The sequence below is a fragment of the Liolophura sinensis genome, chromosome 6 (genome assembly GCF_032854445.1).
Source record: "Liolophura sinensis isolate JHLJ2023 chromosome 6, CUHK_Ljap_v2, whole genome shotgun sequence".
NCBI classification, from domain to species: domain Eukaryota; kingdom Metazoa; phylum Mollusca; class Polyplacophora; order Chitonida; family Chitonidae; genus Liolophura; species Liolophura sinensis.
Window position 1 is genome coordinate 46901523 of NC_088300.1, and position 15097 is coordinate 46916619.

General features: G+C 45.3%; 1 protein-coding gene across 1 annotated transcript in view; it reads left to right on the forward strand.

The window, feature by feature from the left end:
- Window positions 1-15097, forward strand: part of LOC135467268 (MAM and LDL-receptor class A domain-containing protein 2-like) — a 147268-nt gene that overhangs the window by 122539 nt on the left and 9632 nt on the right. Inside the window, 7 exon segments of the mRNA XM_064745034.1 lie at window positions 52-192; window positions 931-1187; window positions 1421-1652; window positions 1800-8219; window positions 8222-12256; window positions 12611-13233; window positions 13913-14078. Of these exon segments, the coding sequence (XP_064601104.1) occupies window positions 52-192; window positions 931-1187; window positions 1421-1652; window positions 1800-8219; window positions 8222-12256; window positions 12611-13233; window positions 13913-14078 (11874 nt within the window).

Below are 15097 nucleotides of genomic sequence, written 5' to 3' on the forward strand. Positions count from 1 at the left end.
TTAACTTTTCAGTGATATATTTATATTTTATTTTATTTTATGTATTGACAGACTCCTGTGACTTTGAGGCTACAGATTTGTGTGGGTATCAACAAGACACAACTGATATATTTGACTGGACAAGAAGCTCTGGCCAGACAAAGTCAGCTGGTACAGGACCAAAGAATGATCACACATATGGCACAGCTGTGGGTAAGTGAACTGTGCAGCGCATACATACATACATACATACAGACATACAGACAGACAGACAGACACACAGACAGACAGACACAGACAGACACAGACAGACAGACAGACACAGACAGACAGACAGACACACAGACACAGTCTTTTTTCCTTTCTTTCTTCCTTTGAAAACACAAAACATACAGTGGAACTGAAAAGAAAACAGGTTCATCAGTCAGCAAACCGCAGAAGGATATTGCCATGACCACAATACATCTTTACCACTAAGAAATAATATGATTGCTTCAATAAAAATTTCACCAAATCCCATGTTACGCCTTTTCAGTGCGCCTTTTCTTAAGGATGTGCAGTCTTCTTATGTCTGGAAATTGAAGGGAATATTTTAACTCAGAAGTGCACTCAGAAAAGGTTGTGTGCATTCAACAAAAGCTTTGTGCACTCCACAAAAGGGTTCTCATGGAAACCTGCCCCTCATGCTTTTAATGGTGTTTCAAGGATGCTTTGTTTTTTTGTTGCTTTCTTGTTGTCTGAAAAGTTTATGTCAAGTTTTAAAAACATATACATGTATATGGTGATAATGATGGTAGCATAACATGAAAATTGGTCACTTCTTTGAGACCTTTGTGTTAAATGTAAAAAAAAATCTGTCGTGAATTTTAGTAGAAACCATTGTTGTGTGAGAAAGCAGAATTTCTGATGAGATTTGCATGTAGTTTTTGAAAATTCTTTCTTTTTGTTTAGGATATTACATGTACATTGAGACATCCCAACCACGTAAAAAGGGTGACAAGGCTCGTTTGGTCAGCCCCACATATCAACCCACCTCAGGCAGATGTCTGCGGTTTTACTACTACATGACTGGCAGGTCGATGGGATCATTAAACATTTATGTGAGAAAGGACGGAAAGCTGGGGCAGCCAGTCTGGAGCAGGTCTGGGACCCAGCCAGATGGATGGTGGATTGGTCAGGCAACACTAAACAGTGATGTAGACTTTGAGGTAAGGATTATTTTATAGAGCTTCTCAATAAAATTTTAAAATTCATACTTTACTTTCATACTTTTAAATTCATGCTGAAATTATTAATGGCTTCCGAATTATTACCTGCTCTTATTGTTTGTAGAAGTGGAAGATATTTTTTTTCGCTACACTTATAATTTTGCATTTACGTAGTGTTATTCAGTCATGTTGATAAACTATTGATTTTGATTGTTTTTTTTTCCCCCTGAAAGATCGTATTCGAAGGTGTTCGGGGGCTAAGTGGACTCAGTGACATCGCTATTGATGACCTCCAGCTGCAAAATGGTGCCTGCCCAGACCCTGGAAGTTGCGATTTTGAGTCCAATTTCTGCACTTTCATCAATGATGAACAAGGAGACGACTTTGATTGGTTGAGGCACCATGGTGGGACGGGAACTAAAAATACTGGGCCCACAGTTGATCACACATTAGGAAACAAGGAAGGTACAGTGCTATTTCTGTGTTAAATCACTTGGTTTGAGAACTTGAAAACGTGTTTTGTTTGTTTCTTTATGATACATGTAAAATAAAAATTGAATATGTTCCATTGATCAAGTAACAAAACTAATTATTGCTGTTTCTATTTTCCAGGTTACTATGTGTATGTGGAAGCCTCGGCCCCTCAGCATACAGGGGACAAAGGAGTTCTACGGTCTGAGATCTTCAACCCAGGACAGGACAGGTGCCTTTCCTTCTGGTACCACATGTTTGGTAACAAGATGGGCACGCTGAATGTCTACATTGATGAGACAGGCTCCCCAGATTTGAGGCAACTATTTCAGTTCAGGGGTGCACAGGGGAATAAGTGGCAACAGGAGCAGGTGACAATCAATGGACAAAGCGACTTCTCTGTGGTCTTTGAAGGGATCATAGGTTCTGGACTGGCCAGCGACATGGCCCTGGATGATATCCAGACAACGGCTGGCGCGTGCCCAGAGCCCTCAGCCACACCTGCCCAGTTTGATTGTGGCCAGGGACATTCCATAAGTTTAGACAAAGTCTGTGACTTCCAACCCAACTGCCCCAATGGAGAAGATGAGATTGGATGTGGCAACTGCACCTTTGAGGCAAGCCAGTGTGGCTGGAAGGACCTTAGCAAGGGCTCGTTTGCCTGGGCTGCTGGCAAGAACGGCACAGCCAAGTCCAATATGGGCCCGTCCACTGATCACACTCTCGGCAATGCCAAAGGCGTTTATATGTATGTGAAGGGTAATTACGGCAAGTTCAACGACCTCGCAGCATTTGTCAGCCCAGTTCTGCACCAGTCCTCATCCACTTGCCAGCTGAAATTCTACTATCACATGTACGGCCGATCTATTGGAATGCTATCAGTTGTTGTGCGAACTGGATACAGACTTACAACTGTTTTCAGAAAATCTGGCGATCAAGGCAACAAGTGGAATTTTGGTGTGGTGAATATTGGGAGAATCAACCGAGACTTTCAGGTCATCATACAAGCAAAGAGATCCTTCTCAGTGTTTGGGGACATGGCTATTGATGATGTTAGTTTAGTGAACTGTGCCTTGCCTCCTGTGGAGACCAGCTGTTCTTCAGCTCAGTTCCGATGTGACAGTGGTGCCTGTGTGGACAAGCTCCGCGTTTGTGACTTTGTGGATGACTGCGGGGATGACAGTGACGAGGCAAAATGTTCCATGTACGTGTCCCGCTGTGACTTTGAGCAGTCCCTCTGTGACTGGACACAGGATTCAAAGGACCAGTACAACTGGATGCGAATAGCTGGAGCCACAAAAACACCTTTGACTGGCCCCACCCATGACCACTCTGTCGGACTGGTGACAGGCCATTACATATATGCCGAGTCATCCTATCCTCACAAGAAAGGAGACAAAGCCAGGATAGTTAGTCCCGTGTGGCAGCCAGCCGTCAAATCTGATGATTGTGTCTTCAGCTTTTATTACCACATGTATGGTGTAAATACAGGCAGTTTGAATGTGTACACCAGGGTTCAGAATGGAGGCTACTATACCAAAGTGTGGAGTAAGTCGGGAAACATCGGGGACACCTGGACTAAGGCCACTGTGACTCTGACTAGCAACAGTAACTTCCAGGTTCTTGTGGAAGCAATAAGGGGAGCCAGCGCTTATGGGGATATTGCCTTAGATGACACCACGTTTTCTACAGGTTGTAAGAATACAACAGGTGTAACATTGCCCACACCTATTACACCAGCTACATCTGCACCACCAAGCTATCTACCATGTGGGGAACAGTCGTTTTACTGTGAGGATGTGACAAGGGCATGTATACCCAAATCAAAGGTGTGTGACTTTCATCCCGATTGTCAGGGTGGCAGTGATGAGGTCAACTGTGGACCATGTGACTTTGAATCCGATCAGTGTGCCTGGGACGATGTGAGTACGGGCAGGTATGACTGGTCTCGCCACCAGGGGGCCACGCCCAGTAAACAAACCGGACCTAAAGCTGACCATACAAAAGGCAACTCCAATGGTTATTACATGTATGTGGAAGGTGCTAATGGTGAGTTCTTCACAACTGCAGTGTTGCGCAGTCCAGTCTTGTCAAACTCATCTGGCAACTGTGAAATGTACTTTTGGTATAACATGAATGGCAAAAATGTTGGAACTCTTCTGGTCACTGCAATTGTTAATGGACAGAAAACTATCTTGTGGCGAAAGACTGGAAATCAAGGTATAAAGTGGGTTAAAGGAACAGTTTACATCGGAGAAAAGATGGGAAGCTTGACTAGTAGTTTTAATTTGCAGATCGAGGTTCTACCAAGAAGAGGATTTTCTGCATCCCAGACAGATGATATTGCCATTGATGACATTTCTTTTGCAAATTGCAACCCTAATATTGTCCCTCCAAATGTTACATGTGACTTTGAAACAGACTTGTGTAACTGGAATCAAGCATTGGATGATGTATTTGATTGGACAAGGACAAACCAATCAACACTGACAATCAGCACAGGTCCAACCTCTGATCATACAACTGGGTCAGGGTTTTTCGTCTACATTGAGACCTCAAAACCTAGAAAACAGGGAGATGTAGCTCGTCTCGATTCTGATCCCCTACCCCCAACATCAGTAGAAGGCTCTTGTGTTTCCTTCTGGTACTACATGTTTGGTTCTGATATAGGAAAATTGGATGTTTATCTTGAAAATGCCCAGAACAGGACACTGTTCTGGTCCAAAACTGGAACACAGCTCGATGGCTGGATGCAGGCACAGAGAACTGTGATCTCTGCTGTGGAATATCGTTTGTCGATAGAAGGGATGGTGGGCAAAGGGGTTCATGGAGACATTGGCCTCGATGACATCAGGGTTGTGCCTGGTGAATGTCTAGGAACTGATACGTGTGGATTTGAGGAAGACTTCTGTCAGTGGAAGCAGTCATCGCAGGATGACCTTGACTGGAAGCGAGGTCGTAACGGCTCAGTAACGATTGGAACAGGACCCTCTGTGGATCATACTTTTGGCTCAGATTCTGCCTATTTTGCTTATCTTGACACGTCATCACACACAGCGACCAACCAAAGAGCCCTTTTACAAAGTGCCACCTTACCAGCTGAAACAAAGGGCTGCTTCTTGTTCTGGTACCACATGTCTGGTGCAGACATTGGCAGTTTGACTGTGTACAAATCTATTGGCTCAGGATTCCCTACCAGCTTGAACACACGGTCAGGGGACCAGGGTAACATCTGGAGGCTGGCTAAGGTCAATCTAACCCCGGCCCCCAAACCATACTCCATTGTCTTGGAGGCCAAGAAAGGTGCTGGTGGCCACGGAGACATAGCTGTAGATGACATGTACCTGTCTGACAGACCATGTCCACAAGATGCCGTCTGTGACTTTGAGCAAGATATGTGTGGATGGACCAATGATTTAGTCAATGACGATTTTGATTGGTTGCGTGATAGAGGCGGCACTCCAACCCTTTTTACTGGTCCTTCAGTTGACCATACAACCAACACAGGCAGTGGGTTTTACATGTACATTGAGGCATCACACAGGAGAAGAGGTGCTAAAGCCTGGCTTGTCAGTGACCATGTACATGTAACGCCTGGAACAGACAATTCCTGCTTTACCTTTTGGTACAACATGAATGGAGCTGGAGTGGGTTCCCTTAATTTGTATACCAGAGTGAAAACAAATTCACCGGTACTGAAGTGGACTTTAAGTGGGAATCAGGGTAATGTTTGGTCGAGAGCTCAAATCCCTATCCACAGCAAAGATGAGTTTGTGTTTATCTTTGAAGGCATATATGGAGGAAATTATACCAGCGACATAGCTATTGATGATGTCTCATACAAACAAGGCAACTGCTCATCTTCTGTGACAGTAACAACACCACAGCCACCAACAATCCCCACCACAAGCAAGCCAACCATGTACGACTGTACCTTTGAGCAAGGTTTCTGCAGATGGACCCAGGACACTAAGGACAGTTTTGATTGGACAAGATCTACAGGAAGTGTACTCGGGAGAACTCCACCTTTTGATCATACTTTGCTCAACAACAAAGGTCATTTTGCTCAGATTTCTGCATCAGGCCGTTCAGCAAATGACTCTGCCAGATTGATCAGTCCACTAATTAATGGTAAGGGTGGATTCTGTATGAGATTCTGGTACAGGATGTACGGACCTCATATCAGCCGCATGTCCCTGTATACACGAGTGAAAGGAGGCTCTAAAACTGATGACCGCATCTGGACCCGTATAGGGGACCAGGGTCTGGACTGGAAGTATGCTCAGGTACACATCAAGACAACAGGATCTTATCAGGTAGTGATTGAGGGCCAGGTGGGCACTAACTTTGATGGAAGCATTGCCATTGATGACATTACAGCTAACCGTGGTGGCTGTCCACTTTCGGCAGTATGTGACTTTGAGGATGGACTCTGTGGTTACACACAGGATTTAAGTGATAAAACAGACTGGGCTCTACAAACTGGCAACGGCACAAGAGGTCCACATAGTGATCACACATTAAGGACAGCAGAGGGTAGCTATATGTTCCTTCCTTACAATAAGAAACACCAGAAAGCCAGATTAGACAGTGCACCCCATTCCCCGACCACAGGCTCGTGTCTCCAGTTCTGGTACTACATGCCAGCAGCTGGTGTATTCCAAGTGTACACAAGGACAGGGGATAAACTAGGATCACCAGTGTGGACAACAAAGGGAGCTCAAGGTCAGGACTGGCATGTAGAGCAGATTAACATTCAGTCTCCTCTCAACTTCAGGGTAACGTTTGAGGGCAAGACAACAACTGATATAGCAATTGATGACATAGCTTACAATACTTCACCATGTTTACCGGCAGGTAGCTGTGACTTTGAACTTGACATCTGTACGTGGCACAATGTGCAGAGTGGAGATAACATTGACTGGGAACGTATGAGCGGCTCAACTGCCACTCGAAACACTGGTCCCAGGACTGACCATACTCTGAACAACACCTATGGCACATACATCTATATGGAATCATCACCTCCACAGAGAGCTGGGGACAAAGCCTGGCTTCAGTCATCCGTGTTTGATACAGCTACAAGGTGCATCTCATTCTGGTACCATATGAGTGGCAGGTCACAAGGCAGTTTATCGCTGAAGCTCCTGCTGTTTGGATCTCCAAGCCCTACAGGTGAACTCCAGACATTGTGGACGAAATCTGGTCAACAGAGTGACCAGTGGCTGCAAGCCAACCTCACAGTCACTAATGTGTCCAGCAGCTATCGTTTCTTGTTTGAGGGTGTTGTGGGAAGTGGTGCTGAGTCTGATATTGGTCTTGATGACATTGTGGTGTCCCCGGGTGCTTGTAAAACTGTATCCAAACCATCATGTGCCTATATATGCCCGGGCGATGGTCTCTGTCTGACCGACTCCCAAGTCTGTGATTTTATTAGTGATTGCTCAGATGGCAGTGATGAAACAAGTTGTGGCTACAACTGTAATTTTGATGACCAAATGTGTCAGTGGAATAACACATATAGCGGATCGTTTGTATGGAGAAGGTTCCGCGGTGCCACTGCGGACAAGAACACCGGACCATCTGTGGACCACACCAAGAACAGTGCTAATGGATACTACCTGTATGTTGATGCTAGCAAAGGTTTATCTGCCTCAACAGCCAACTTCAAGAGTCCTGTACTGAAGCAGGCGTCATCTCTGTGTCAGCTTAGTTTCTGGTATCACATGTACGGCGCTGGCATCGGGAAACTGGCTGTGTTCTACCAGGAGCAGGTGAGGAGGACGGAGCTGTGGATGCGACAGGGCGACCAGGGACAGAGATGGAACCATGCCATAGTGCCTATCAGCAGGGTCACTACACCATTCACTTTGGTCATCTCAGCAACCCGCACGTTCAGCTCTTTAGGGGACATCGCCATTGATGATATTGTGTTTCAGGGGTGTGCACTTCCACAACCTCAAGATAGTTGCAAAACTAACCAGTTCCAGTGTGATAACAAGGCCTGTATAGATATGAGTCGCAAGTGTGATTATACAGATGATTGTGGGGATGGTTCTGACGAGTCTCCTGTTACCTGTGCAAACGACAAGTACATAGGTTGCACATTTGAAGATAACGGACTCTGCATTTGGAGTCAGATGACTGATGATGACTTTGACTGGACTCTGACTCACGGCTTGTCAGGAACGATTGGTTCAAGTCCATCTAGAGATCACACACTGAATACAGCAACAGGTCGCTATCTGGTATTGGATGCTCGCCTTCCACATCGTCAGGGACAGACAGCTCGTTTGGTAAGCAGTGCCTTCACTGTGGCCCAAGGATCTCAGTGCACGATGAGGATTTACTATCACATGTATGGGGCTGATGTGGCATCACTGACTGTCTACACACGTGTTAGTGTCAATGGCAAACTGTCTAAGGTGTGGCAAAAGACTGGACAGGTAGGAGCCTTTTTTGACCGGGCAGAGATTGCTTTAAGTTCCTCAGGCCCCTTCCAGATTGTCATAGAAGGTGTTGTAGGGAAAACATACCTAAGTGACATCGCTATAGATGACCTGACCTTCACCCTGGCTGCAACCAGTACAGTGGAGCTATCCCTACAGTTTTACCCCAGTTGACCCCATCAACAACACCTAATCCTTGTGGCCCATCCTCATGGCAGTGTAGTGACAAATCTAGATGCATCAACTCTACCATGAGGTGTGACTTTACCATGGACTGTGCTGATCAAAGCGATGAAGAGAATTGTGGAGTATGTAACTTTGAGACATCTCAGTGTGGCTGGGAAGACAACAGCGCAGGTATTTACAGGTGGGAAAGGCATCAAGGTTCCACACCTTCTCCAGTCTCAGGCCCTGCGTCTGGCTATGATTATACCAAGTGGTACATGTTTGTAGATTCTACAAAGGGTGCTGTGTATGGCAGAGCTGATTTGGTATCTCCACTCCTCGGATCAGTCAGTGCCACTTGCGAAATTCGCTTTGGCTATCATAAGAAGGGTGACAGCAAGGGAATAATGAGACTTTATGCAGCTCCCCCAGAGATCAGTCCGACCAGTTTGCTCAAAAGAACTTTGCTGTGGTCTGCATTTGGAGATCAAGGGGACTCTTGGAAATCTGCTTCAGTTGGCATTGGCGAATACCCTCAAGGAGTGAGGCTTGTTTTTGAAGCCATTCATATTCAGTCTGCTGGAGACATGGCCATTGATGAGATACTTTTTGCTGGTTGTAACCGCCCGCAACCAACAATCTGTAGTGACTCTCAGTTTTCCTGTAAGGCTGGAACATGTGTGGACCAATCTCTGGTCTGTGACTTCCAGGATGACTGTGGTGATAGGACTGATGAAAAGAACTGCGGTAGTTACATGGAGAGATGTGACTTTGAGTCTGGTTTTTGTCATTGGACCCAAGAAGATGAAGATGACTTTGATTGGAAGCGAGGACGGGGTAACACACAGGCAAGTGGATCAGCACTGGACAGAGACCACACCTATAATAACCAGTCAGGTTCCTTCATCTACATTGACAACCCTGCACCCAAGCAAACTGGGGATTTACGAGCCCGTTTGAACAGTGTGGTGTTTCAACCTGCTCACTCTGGGGACTGTCAGATGAGATTCTTCTATCACATTGTGGGTGCTCACGATAAAGGTGTCACTGTGTCGATGAGAACAGAAGATGGAGGAGAGCTGGTGCCGCTGTGGACAATGAGGCAGACCAATTCGGATGAGTGGAAACGTCAGACTTTGGACCTGATTTCCAACAAGAACTTCGAAGTTGTTATAGAAGGTGTGAGAGGGGAGCTGTACAAAGGGGACATCGCCATTGATGACATCTCCTTCACTCCAAGCTGTAAGGTAGCTCTGAGAGCAACTCTACCGCCTGCCTCCCTGGTAACAGTCACACCCTCAGTCTGTGGAGCAAACAAACGCCAGTGTGCCAGTGGAGAGTGTCGACCATCCTCTGACTTCTGTAACTTCAGACCAGACTGCTCTGACAAGTCAGACGAAACTATGTGTCCATCAGCATGCAACTTCGAATCTGGAGACTTTTGCCATTGGACAAATCCAACTGTAGGTGATGATTATGATTGGAAGATTTCAAGTGGGGGGAGTGTGGCTCAAAGCACTGGTCCTGCTAAGGACCACACGCTGGGGACTGCGGTGGGGCATTATGCTGTCATCAGCCCACCCTCTACAGATGCCCAAAGCAAGGCCCGACTCTTCAGCCCACTGTTCATGCAGGCTGGGTTAACATGTAACGTGTCATTCTGGTATCATGCCTATGGTAAGAGTGCAGGACAGGTTAATGTTTACCTGAGATCAGGAGGCAGAGAAAGACAGGTGTTCAGTGCTTCAACGTCCCCATTAGATGTTTGGAAACAGGCTCAGATACCTCTCCCCCAGTGTGCCTCAGAGTTCCAGGTGATTATTGAGGGTGTGCTTCGATCTGTCTCCCCCAGTGACATTGCTGTTGATGACATCATGTTCCAGGATTGCGAATATGATCTGCCCCCAGCCAAGTGTCTGTTAGGTCAGTACAGCTGTGCTAGCGGACACTGCGTCCCTCAGGACCTCTTGTGTGACTACGAGACAGACTGCTGTGATGCATCGGACGAGGCTGATAAAACGTGTGTGTTGTACTACCAATGTGACTTTGAAAAGGATACATGTGGCTGGAGACAGAGCAAGGATGATCAGTTTGACTGGACATTTAGCAGGAAACCAGTCTCCTCATTCAACCCTAGTCTTCAACAAGACCACACCACTGGGTCTGTAGAGGGTAGGTACCTGTGGTTGGACGCCTCCTCCCCTAGGGTGCAGAATGACACCGCCCGTTTGACATTGTCCCTGCCCAAACCTTCAGGAACATGTGCTCTTAGATTGTGGTATAGGATAAATGGACATCATGCTGGGACTCTGAACGTCTACACAGTAGGATTCGGCAGCCAGGAACAGTTAATGAGCTCCATAAAGGGCGACCAGGGGAAAACATGGCAGAGACTTGAGGTTAACTTACCAAGCACCTCAGCCTTCGAGGTAATCCTAGAAGGGGTTGTAGGAGTGGGCTGGATAGCTGAGATGGCCATTGATGACATCTCCTTCACCCCTGGTTGTGGATTGCCACATACAATTAACTCTCTAACCCCTTCCATTCCCACCACCACAGGAAACTGTTTGCCTAACCAGTTTGAGTGTGGAGACCACACCTGCATAGACATCACCAAGAAGTGTAACTTCCAGGTTGATTGTACAGATGACTCTGATGAAGGAGGATGCCCATTCCTGTGTGATTTTGAGAAAGACAGCTGTGGCTGGGGGGAAACTGTAGTGGACAAGTTAGACTGGACGAGGGGCAGTGGAAAAACGGCAGAGGATGGAGAAGGGCCGACTTACGATAATACATTACGGACATCCAGCGGACATTACATGTATGTAAAGGACATCAACCCTGGAATGCTGAATGGGAAAACGGCAGAATTGAAGAGTCCTGTGTACATCACTGCCAGTGCTGACTGCAAAGTTCAGTTTGCCTATTACATCTATGGATCAACTCCTGTAACCTTGTCACTGTACATGCAAACTGGCACGGAGCTGACCAACCTGTGGAAGAGCTCTGTCTATAAGAGTGATTCCTGGAACACCATCACTGTTGGCATCGGCAGAAGATCCACTTTCTTCACACTTCTCATCAAAAGAGAGTTCAGCGAGACATTTAACGCTGAGATAGCCGTGGATGACATCAAGTTTATTGACTGCGCTCTTAACCCTCCTATGGAGTACTGTCCCTATCCTCGATTTCACTGTACAACATCAAAGTCATGCATTGACAAGGATCACCTGTGTGATCTGGTAGACAACTGTGGGGACAACTCTGACGAGACTTCAACCACCTGTGTTAGCTACAAGCAGTACAACTTTGAGTCAGGGATTGGAGATCTCATACAGGGACAGGACGGAGTTGAGGATGACTTCAGCTGGTCCAGGAAACAAGGCAAAACTCCAACAGTGCACACAGGGCCCTCTGTAGATCACACCCTGGGGACAGGCGATGGTTATTACATGTACATTGAGACATCTCGTCCTCAGAGGTACAACCAGAAAGCATGGCTCCTCACTCCACCCATCTTTGCTACCCTGAAGTCGGACTGCAAGCTGAGGTTCTACTACCACATGTTTGGTCAGCACGTGAATGAGCTGAACGTCTACTACCGCCAGTATAACAGTGGCCCACCTACGAAGCAGGTGTTGAATTGGGCGGGTTCACAAGGTAATTACTGGATTCAGGCAGTGATCCCTCTGAAAATAAACACGAATTTCCAGCTTATCTTTGAAGCCAAGGTTGGAGACAGTTTCCAAGGAGATATTGCCATAGATGATGTGAGTTTCACTCCTGGATGTAAGTTTGGTGCTTCACCCTTGCCAACTCCACCCACCATCACTACAGTGACCCCTTCCTCAACAACAAGTCATCCTAATAAATGTGACCCACAAACACAGTTCAACTGTCGCTCAGATGGTCTGTGTATAGGCCTGGAGAAGAAGTGTGACTTCCACCCAGACTGTGCTGACAAGACGGATGAGTTTGGATGCAGTAAGTACATGTATTCCAACCATTTGCTTGCTCTTTTAAACAAAAGATGATAAAAAAAGAATATGATTGTGGTTAAGGAGCTCAAGATGTGAAAAAAAACATTTGTTCTACATGTAATCAGGACCTTTTTTTTTGTGAGACATCCTGGAAACATTTTGATTTTTAGATTTATTTAAATCTTCATATAAATTTTGCGAAATTGACATGGTCTAACTGGTTCTGTGGTAAAGAGTATTATTTTTGTGTTTAATCCTGCAGCTATCCTGACTAGATTGGTATGAGTGAAATGTTTCTGAGCGTGACTTATAAAATCTAAAAATAAATAAATTTTATGACATTCCTTTATCTTTGCAGCTCTACCGCAGTGCTCCTTCACAAATGGTGACACCTGTGGATGGCAAATCAACAGCACAGTGTCTAACAATCCAGACCAGGTGTACCATTGGCAAGCTGACCAAGGTCGCACCAAGGCAAACACAGACTACCGGCCATTACGTGACCACACCAAGGGCTCAACCTCTGGCTGGTACCTGTGGGCAGATAGCTCCCCTGGAGCACGTCACGACACCACTGAGCTGGTCTCCTCCCAGATTGGCCAGACAGGCCCACACTGCACCCTCAACATCTGGTACTACATGAATGGGCTGAGTACTGGTGAACTTCACGTGTACATCGTCACAGGAACCAAAAAGACACAGGTGTGGATGGAGTCTGGTAACCTTGGAGACTCCTGGAACCAGGCCTTGGTGTTTGTGGGCAGTCAGATGCATGCTCAGCTGGTCATTCAAGCCAACCGTGGCTGGTCGTACCGTGGAGACATCGCAGTAGACGACCTGGCGTTCATAAATTGTGACGTGCCACAGGTGTCCCCTGATGGATGTAAGGCAGCTGAGCACCACTGTGCCAATGATGTCTGTATCGACCCCTCCCTCGTCTGTGACTACGCCAATGACTGCGGTGATTTCTCGGATGAAGATGTGAGTAGATGCTGTTACATGATGCTATTAAGTGGAAACCGGCTTGTTTTACTTACTCAATACCAATAACCTTGCATGCAGTTTAAAAAGGCTGAGTGTTGTTGTATTTGATTAAGGACTTGAGATTGCCTGTTGATTTAGCCCTATTCATTGATGATGGTGAAGAAACCAGTGGACATTCAAATACCATATGTACATATGCCACCCATACACCTGACTGCCGTCATAGAAGTGAATAATTCTTGAGCATTGTGTTCAACACCAATCAGACAAATCAATTTATATGTGTGCATATATAAAATTATGTTAGCAGTATAGATTATTGTGTGTAAATTGTACTTCACTGCATTTGAATACAAATTAAATACCAGTACCATCGATTTCTCTGAATTTTCTTTTAATGAAAAAGCATCAAAATAATTTGATTTACTTTTGCAATTCCAGTGCATTTTTAATATTATCTATATTAAATGAAATACTATAGTCACTGTAGTATTGCCAGTGATCTAAAACTTGCAACATGTATCTTTTTATATTGAGGCAAACTAGTTGGGTTTATACAGGAAAGACCTTTTGTTTGTAAATAGATTCTCTCAAATTTGTTTAATAAGTGACGTGTTCAGATGTTGAAATATATTAGGCCTATAAGCAAAGTAAATGTTTGTATGGTGACTTGCAGGAGAAGACCTGTGATTTCACATACAGAAGATGTAGCTTTGAGCATGGCATCTGCCAGGATTGGACAAATGAGGTGGACGATGATTTTGATTGGACGCTGAGACAGGGAATGACCCGCACCGTGGGAACGGGACCATCCACTGATCACACGACCAGGACTCCTAGTGGTAAATCAGACTGAAATTAAATTATCAAAAGTCAGCAGTGGCCAAGCTGGTTAGTGTGACAGCGCGGTGCATTGGCCCAGGAGCCTCTCACCAATGCGGTCACTGTGAGTTCAAGTCCAGCTCATGCTGCCCTCCTCTCCAGATGTATGTGGGAAGTGTCTGCCAGCATCTGCAGATGGTTGCGAGTTTCACCTGGGCTTTGCCCGACCTCCTCCCACCATTATTCTGGGTACCTTCGTATAAATGAAATGTTCCTGAGTATGGCAGAAACACCAATCAAATAAATAAAATAAATCAAAAACTAGCATATTCTTTGTGTACATGTAGCTTGCTTGCACTTGCATACCTTATACCGGAGTAGATTTTATCATCCAAAGATGTATGTGTCTACAAAGTCATCCAACTATTTATTGAAGCGACTTATTCCTCATGTGACAGGATGCTTTCTAGAAGGGAAGTGATATTGTAAAATGAACACCATCAATGTACACTGAAAATACATTCTTGAATTAAGAAATAAAACGTAGTTTGCCATGTTTAAATCACCCACATAATGCACAGCAGACAATTGTTGTCCTCTGTTTGAGAACGAGCGTCCTCTAGCGTATCAAAATATAGTACCTAGATGTTTGATGTTTCGCCATCTCTTTATATCTCATTCACGGGATAAGTGCCAGTTGGCAGCATGATGTCGGTAATGGTAAATATTTCACCTTTAAACTTAACTACCTCACCAATTATATGTGAATTCATTTTACCTTTGTGCTCAGAAAATGTGAGCTGTCAGATTTTGAAGAAAGCAGGCCTTCTGACGGCACAACCCAACCCCCCTGTTTATTAGCAAAATGGAACAGTCACAGTGTCCACGATGAGGACGGCAACTGTGTATAGAAGCATTAATCAAATAAAAAAGAATTAGATCACAATAAGTAGGAAGATAGGGCAAATGTGATGTAGTATTTTCCAAAGGCACCATCTATTACTTGTTTTGATGGACATTCTTTTTTTATTCTTTTTGG